Source organism: Leiobunum rupestre, chromosome 10 (genome assembly GCF_980474605.1).
Source record: "Leiobunum rupestre chromosome 10, qqLeiRupe1.1.hap1, whole genome shotgun sequence".
Lineage (NCBI taxonomy): Eukaryota > Metazoa > Arthropoda > Arachnida > Opiliones > Sclerosomatidae > Leiobunum > Leiobunum rupestre.
In genome coordinates, this window is record NC_143393.1 from 48,774 (window position 1) to 57,114 (window position 8,341).

General features: G+C 40.3%; 1 protein-coding gene across 1 annotated transcript; it reads left to right on the plus strand.

Moving 5' to 3' along the window:
* The first annotated feature begins 209 nt into the window (after positions 1-209).
* On the plus strand, positions 210-8,200 carry LOC149923317 (uncharacterized protein F54H12.2-like). The gene is made up of 3 exons (XM_090160855.1): positions 210-1,287; positions 7,964-8,023; positions 8,100-8,200. Exons 1-3 carry the CDS (start codon positions 210-212, stop codon positions 8,198-8,200), a joined length of 1,239 nt encoding a protein of 412 aa, XP_090016981.1.
* The last annotated feature ends 141 nt before the right edge of the window (positions 8,201-8,341 follow it).

An 8,341-nucleotide genomic window follows, 5' to 3' on the forward strand; every position in this document is an offset into this window, starting at 1 on the left:
TCGGTGATTTGGAATCCGGTGTAGATCCGCAATTGGCTATCCGCAACAATTTACGATTAGCCGGAAGCAATTTGTTACATAAAGCCGCTGACAGAATGAGTAAGCCCCAGTCAGGCAGTGGAACTCGTAAGAGACGCGCGCCTCCTAGACAACGGAAAAAGAAAACGAAAAAATCAAGGACGAAAGACGATTTTTTGGGATAAGAAACAATGGCGCTTCGAGAAGGCATGATAAGTTCGTTAGACTTGTTCGAACGTCCCGTGTTAAATACCAACATATTAGCTACAACCGAAATACGATATCTGCCCACGAATAACATAACCGACAATGGCCCTCTCGAATTTTTTTTTCCGGCATCTGATGACTTATACATTGATTTATCCAAAACTATGCTCAAACTAAAAATGAAACTCGTGCATTTCGACGGTACAGACGTACCAGCCACTGAAGTGAAAGTCGGGGTCACGAATAATCTTATTGGAACTCTTTTTTCGCAAATCGACGCGTATTTGGGCGATACGTCGGTACAGTCTACAAATAATCTTTCGGCGTATAACGCGTACTTGGCGAAATTGCTGAATTTTGGTGAAGATGCTAAGAAAACGCAACTGGAGAATGGAATGTATTATATGAACGTGGCCTGTAACCCGCAAGACATGTGGGAACCTGCTTTTAACAATGATCGTAACGGAATGCTGAAGAGATGCGCGCGAACGAAAGAATCGACCACGTTTGAGTTAATGGGCCATTTACCCCTCGATATTTGTTGCATGAATAAGTTTATTGTCAATCAACTACCCGTAAGATTCCGCTTAGTAAGAAGCCCTCGTTTAACTTGTATAATAGCTTTAGAGCAGGGAAAAGATTATAAGCTAATTTTAGAACAGGCGTATTTATACGTTACTAAAGTCAAGGTGGCTCCGCAGATAAGTTTAGCCCACGCTAGGATGCTAGAAAGCGGAATACCAGCGATTTATCCCATTACGCAAACAATTATGAAAAGTTTTTCTATCGCTCAGGGTCTGAAAAACATAAATCGCGATAACGTTATACTCGGGAAAATACCAAAAAGGGCAGTTGTAGTTTTTGTCAAAGAAGAAGCTTTCAACGGGTCATTGACCACCAATAGCTTGAAATTTGAACATTTAAATATCACCGACTTATCTTGGTCAGTCGGACCGGATAGATACCCTCCTGACGGCTTTCAAATGGATTATGCAAATTCAAATTACTGTTTACCTTTTCAGTCTTTATTCGAGTCAATGGGCATAGCTTCCGAAGATAGGGGTAATTATCTAAATTTTGCGAATTTTAAGGAGGGGTACACGATCTATACTTTCGATATGTCGCCGGACCAGAATGCTTCGGCTGATCATACGAGTATTCCTCGACAGGGGTCTCTACGTTTAGATGTTCAATTGAAAGACCCCCTACCGACTAATGTCGTGTGTATAATGTACTTTGAATTTGATAACGAGATTTTAATTACCCGGGACAGAAAGGTGATATATAGTATCGAATAAAATGAGCCACCCTCTTTTCTATTCGATTAGTTCGACGCGAGCTTTTGTTTGAGAATGACACGCCCCCATTTTCTCTCCAACCAACTCGACATTTTTTTATCGGCGAATCTCGCGGAGCCTGAAATTTTAATTAACCGTCAAAGACTTAGAAAATATGTCAATTTTAGCGTAAAAGTGTGGAAGAATCTCTGGAACTATGAACAAGAAATTGAAAGATTTTTCAATACCACTACCGAAGCTATACGTTTTCACAGCTGGTTGTCGGATAGTGTCAAGTTGGAAGGATTCTTCTGTCAGCGTGGAAGAATTATTGATATTCGCGGCTATATTCGCGGGTCTAATTCAAATTACGACGTTGTGTATTCCTCCGCCAACGGGGTCGCCCTAGATAAAGAAGCCTGGGACCGTTTGAAGATTATCCGTACGAGTCTCGACAAAGAAATAACTGACCGAAAAGACGCTTTTGAAGGAATGAAAATGTCTATTTTAGACGAATTAAAAAGTGTATTATTTACGTTAACTGAGGCATGCCCAAACCTGCCCTGCCATAATCAATTGGCCCATCACATTAGCTGCAAACCGATCGCGTCACATTTCTGCGAAAGACTCGAAAAAAGTGTCAAGATGGCGATACCCCTTATGAACTATGACAACGTAATTAAGGCTTTTTACGTCAACTTTCCCGACTATAAACTGGGGGTAGAAAATTTATATCATAATATCATGCAAAATGAATCTGAAATTTTATCAGAGCTGATGTATTAAAAATTTCCATTAAAATGTATAAAAATGTAAACTTTGCTGGTCTTTCATTTAATAATGTAGCACACTTTGAACTGTCAAGACATGGATATAGAATCTATTTATTTTGACCCAGAAAATCCCGGAAGTCTGGGAGGACTAAAACGTTTATCCGAACAATTACCCTCTATTTCCAAGAAAAAAATTAAAGATTGGGCGTTGACCCAAGACGCCTATACGTTGCACAAAGATAGAAAATTTAATTTTCCTAGAAATAGGACTTATGTCACGAGCTTGAACGAAGAACACCAGGCTGATTTAATCGAGTTAAACGAATTTAAAAAATATTAATAAATTTAATTATATTCTTACTAATATCGATATTCTGTCCCGATATTTATTCGCTATTCCCGTGAAAACTAAGAGAGCGAGCGATATATTAGCTGCTTTCAAAAAAATCCACAAACAACGTAAGCCTTTGAAAATTAATACTGATCAAGGTTCTGAATTTTTAAATCGTAAAGTGCAACGATATTTCAAGGACCAGGGGATTAAGCATTTCGTTTGTTACGGCGATAAAAAAAGCAGCGTATGCGAGAGAGTGAATAGGACGCTTAAATATAAAATTTACAGATTTCTTACCAAAAGTAAAGGAAAAAAATTTATAAAAGAACTACCAAAAATTGTAAAGTCCTATAACGACAGCGTTCATCGCACGACGGGATTAAGACCTAGTGAAGTAAGCTTAGCCAATGAGCATCTTGTTTGGCAAAAATTATTTGGAAAGAAAGCGAAAAGAGAGGAACCGAAATTCAAGATTGGCGATCACGTGCGCCTGTCAAAAACCAGCAAATTATTTCGTAAGGGATTTAAAGGATATTGGGGTAAAGAGGTTTTCACCATATAGAAGGTGATAAATAAACCCCGCCCACTCTACCATATCAAGGACAAGAATAACGAGAAAATATTGGGGTCATTTTACCCCGAAGAAATTCAAAGGGTTTTGCCATGAATACTTTTCAATTGGACGCCTTTTTAAAATGCGACCCGAGAACCAAACCTTTTTTTCTGGCCACATTTTCCAAAGATACTTTACCTCGAGATTGTCCAAAAAAAAAGCCCTTTTGTTTGGTGGCCAATGTACAAGACTCATCAATGCCGGGAAGCCATTGGATAGGAATCTTCGTCAGTGCTAAAAATAGGAAAGGACAACACGTGGGAGATTTTTTTTGTTCTTTCGGTCAACATTTTGATGTCTACGGTTTTAAATTGGATCATTTAGCTCAGAAATGGTTTTATAATAAAAATATAATTCAAGATATGAACCAAGAAACTTGCGGTTTGCACGTTGCTTCGTTTCTGTTAAATAGGTCTGCTGGATTAAGCTTTAAGAAAATTTTAAAAATGTATAATAATGAAATATATATGAACGAAGTAATTTCGCTATTGGCATTGTGTGTGCATTTATTTAATCACGAAAACAGATTTTGTAATCAATAGTGTTTAATAAACATGGTTTTACAAAAAACATTAATTTTCCCATTCATTAATTTCCCAATCATTAATTTCACGATCTTTAGAATACGCCCGGCGTCTTTCTTTGCGACCTTGTCGGGTTGGCAATTCCTTTCTTGTGAAGAGCGGTCCTACGAAAGGCAAGGAAACAGGTTCGGTCGTATTACGAAGGGTGGATTCCGAAGGCTTATAGCTGCTGTCTTTGAAAGTTGGCGTGCTATATTCATCGAGACTCGTTTCGCTTCGAGATTTACGTAGCTCAGCTCGAGCGGGCGAAGTGAAAACGTTGCTAGCGCCGTTCTTCCATCTTCCCTTTTGGTAGCCTGGAGTACTCGCAAAGTCAGGCTTGAATGGAATATTTCGTGACGTCACGAGATGCGGTGGGGCTGCAATTAAAGTTTTTTGGGCGTAATCGGGCGATTGACTTTCGTCCAACCCCGAAATGCCGGAGACACTCTGCCATGGTGTAGAAATTCCAGGATTTATCGGTGATGCTGGGAGGGGCCTGTTAATAGCCATTTCCAGTTGGTGGAGAGGTTGCTGTACGGCTCTTTGCACCTGTTGCGGCGCGGCGAATAGTTGATGGAGCTGATTTGGCGTTTGGGGAGGCGAAAAAAAACTTGGCGAGGCGAGCGGCGGGTTACCGAATGAACCGTTAGGTACAGCGTGATGGATCACGGGGGCTTCGGAACAGGACTATAAATGAGGCGTTAAGCGAAATGTCGCGAGAAAATCTGCCCTGACCAAAGACGTTCTGGCATAAGAATACAATACTCAGATTCAGATGATGCGAACACACTCGAAAAAGTTCAGATACCAGCGCGTTGTCTAAGCACTCGCTCGAAAGGTCGTCTAGCACCAAGAGGTTGTTTTGTCTTTTGTCAAACAAATCTTCGGGTTTTTCACTAAAGAGCCCTCTATGGAATTCAATTTCGGGAGCAAGGGTTTTTAATTCGTCAAATTGATCGTTCCAAAGATTGTAGCAATATAAAATTTTTTGGGGTGGATTGTCGAACATTAAATTTTTATTTTTCAAGAGATTAAACGTCCAGTGACTTTTTCCCGACTTACTGGGGCCAGCCAAAAGAAAGGTACAGGGGGTTTGAAATTTTAGGCGTGTGAGAGACATGAATATCCGTAGGGAATAGAAGTACCGTCTTTGAAAAATATACGTTTCGTCGACGTAAATCCCACTAGTTTTTCGGCTTGTCTGAGATACAAGTGCCCGGTTTTTTGTCTTTTCACGTTAAAGGGAATCTCGACACGGTATTTTAATTCGCGGTTCTCGAGCGCCAACTGCTTTATCGTGTCAAAGTTTAAGATGGTCTGATTTTTTTTAGTAAGAGTGACGCCTTTTATCTTGGTTAAAATTTTGCCCGATTCGAACAAGATAGAGTAACCCTTGGGGGCTATCGTGGTAAAAGCTTTAATGGGGTCATTAGGATATTCATCCGTAAGTCCGCCCAAGCTGCTTGATAAAGTTAAATCTAATTTCTTATCGTGTATCAGAATACAACTGTCCGTATCGCCGTAGGCCAAATTAGGCCCGATTTTAGCCATTAGATTGTATAATTTAATACGCCCATAAGAGGCGACGAAAATGCCCACAGTTGGGGAACCTTTACGATAAGCCGGGACGTGGTCTTCGTGATATTTGGTCGTCACGAGAGCCATTCCGTTTTCTAGGAGTTTTAAATCGGTCAGCTCTTTCGTTTTATCAGTTAAAATTTTAACCAAGTCAGCGTAGGAGTTTATAAAAGAACTATTATTTTGACGTAATTGAATTAGGTGACGCCCCCAAAGCTGGTTAAGGGAAAGCTTGCCAAGCGCTTTGAGAGCCGGGTTAGAGCTAACCTCTTCTAGGCCTATTTTTATCCCGTCCTGTTCCCAAAAGTCGTTTAAATATTTTTGTTTTTCTTCTAAGGAGTCAACGTTTTTAGGAAAACCAGCGTATTGGGTTTTCATTTTGTAAAAATCTCTGACATAATCGTCAAAAAGGGGGCAGTCAGAGTCGAAAGTTTCGCGATAATGCTGCACTTCGTGAATTTGTAAAACTTTATAATTATATTGAAGGGATAAATAAAACTCGGGGGTAGTGTACGTATCCGTAATCGCGCGTTCCGCCTCGGTATGACGACAGTCGGCTAGATTATAGAGGGCGCACGTTCTGCATAGCGTAAACATTAATTTATCGCCAATCAGGGAGCCCAAGACGGGGAGATATAGATCTTGGGGTGGGAGAAGAGTCGCTTTGATTAGCACGAAATAGAAATCGGGTTCGTAATTAAAGTTGCTAGTTAAGATTTCGGGGAGCCCTTTGGGGTAGCGGTAATTTTTGGACATGGAGACCGACGGATACATACTGTTAAAATCGTAAAATTTAATCGGCCTCTCGGGGGTGGATTCTATATACAGTAAAAAATTTTCAACGCGGCCGCCCCTCAGAGCGCTTCGCGAATTGATCGGATCGGAGAAAGCCAGTTCGTCGCAAAAAGAATTTTTTTCGGGGTTTTCTCTTAAAAACGTGTCCCATTCACATTCCCATATGGTAATTAAACGCGCGTTGGGGTAATTTTGACGATAAAATTCGATTTTGTCGAGAGTTTTTAAGTAATTATTGATATTAGATTCTTTAAGTTCGTAATTGTACCCATTATGGTCAGTGTGATTGGGACACCCGTGCCAGAAACACCCGAAAAATTCCCCAATTATTAAAGGGTCAGCGCTGTAAATGTCGGGGCGGTAAGGAGCTAAATACTTTTCTCCCTCCAACGATCGCGCCGTTTGAAACTTTACGTGCATTTTTTGCTCCAAGTAAGCCGCCCATCTGAGAGCTTTAACGGAATGCTTACCCCTGTACCCTGCTGGCGGGATAATAGCTATGGTATTTGGTTTCAGATACCGGCTCAAAAATAAATCGGTTAAAGCTCCGGGTAGAGTCACGCTTTTTCCCGCCAAAATGTCGAAATTGACCTTTTCTCTAAAAAGATTTCTGAACCGGTCAAAACCCCTCTGTAACAGCCTGACGTCATCAATGGCGTACTTTGTCAACACTTCTTTTAAATCAAAAACGGTACATTTTTGGGCGTCGTACCAAGTTTCGAAATTTGCCAATTGGTCGGGGGTGAATTTATCTACTTCGAAAAAGGATTTTTCCGGTACGACGCCGATATAGTCTAAGGTGTCTTTTTTTAAGAAAGAATACGGGAAAAATCCCTTGCTTTCGCTTAAATTAAAGGTTTTGGAGAAGCTTCTGAGAGGGGCTGGAAAATAAGAAAAGCTATCTATAAATCTTATATCGTATTTGGACAGAAACATCGCGAGAAGTTTGCAGCCTTTAAAGATAACTTCGGGGATTATTGACCGGGTCAGAACTCCTTTTAATACGAGTAAACTATCAAATCCAGACCCAAAATGCGAAATGCACGTAATGTTTTTAAAAACTGGTTCGACCTTTGAATATTTGGTCTTACCCTTTTTTGCAACGACCTGACTCTCCAATAAGTAATCTAAAAACGTCTCGACGCAATTAAAGCCGGTAAATGTACGGTAATCGTACGTTTCAGAGTAAGGACTGTATTGCATAGCGGTAATTAGCAGAACGGGTTTAATCTCGTCATTGTCGACTAAAGTTTCAAAATCAAAGTAAAGGATTCTGGTGGAATTTTCCGGTAACGTGATAGGTTGAACAAAACACGCATTTTTCGGGTGCTCAATTTTGAAATAGTGACATTTCAAATCGCATACGTGGTCCCCTTCAAACTCTTTACCGCAAGTTAGGCAACGTTTGAGTTTGTCGCACGTCCCTAATTCTATATGCTTTTGGAAGCACGTATTCCCCGAAAAATATCTAAATCAGTTGGCGCAACGTTGACTAGCTTCGGTATGGGAAACATTCGTGGCGAGACACCGCTTACAGCTAACGGGGCCCTCGCAATTGTGCTGTTTTTTTACTTTGCTACTCACAAAAACTTTCAAACAAAATGGACAGTACCCTATTCCCCCGAACATGGCGGCGTAAGACCTCACTACGTGAACGTGGTTTCCTAATTTAATGAGAAAGATTTTTTTGGGTTGAAAGTGGCCTAAATAAATGGGGTCAAAATTGGAATCGGAATCGAGTAGGATAATTTGATAATCGGGCAAGACATTTTGAAATTTAGGAATGTCTTTTATTTCAACAGGACCTGGTGGAAATTTTGATAATCTGTGTAACGCTAAGGCCGCTTTTTTTGTTTTGGACGGTTAACATTACGAATGTACTTTAGATCATGCATATTAAAATTTTTGGATTGGCCTTTATTTTTTAATTCTTGGTAGTCGGCGAGGCATTGTCCTACCGCAACAGCCCTCGCAAAGCACAGATTATCAGAATTGCGAATTGGATTAAAGGTATTGCCCTGTTCAATGTAATTATCTAAGCACTCTATAGTCCTGTTACGAATACTTTTTTGACTACCACTCATATTGGTGTCTTGCAGAAGAATTATGTCGAATTTTAGGGGGGCCTCAAAGTATAAATTTTTATGGGACTGGGCTACCTGCTCGATACCGCTTAAAAT

Bases quoted from the DNA above. Each gene is read 5' to 3' on its own strand.
- LOC149923317 (XM_090160855.1), top strand. From the start codon at position 210: ATGGCGCTTCGAGAAGGCATGATAAGTTCGTTAGACTTGTTCGAACGT. The intron at 1,288-7,963 runs GTAATTATCTAA...TTATTTCAACAG, and splicing joins CATAGCTTCCGAAGATAGGG to GACCTGGTGGAAATTTTGAT. The intron at 8,024-8,099 runs GTTAACATTACG...AATTCTTGGTAG, and splicing joins CGCTTTTTTTGTTTTGGACG to TCGGCGAGGCATTGTCCTAC.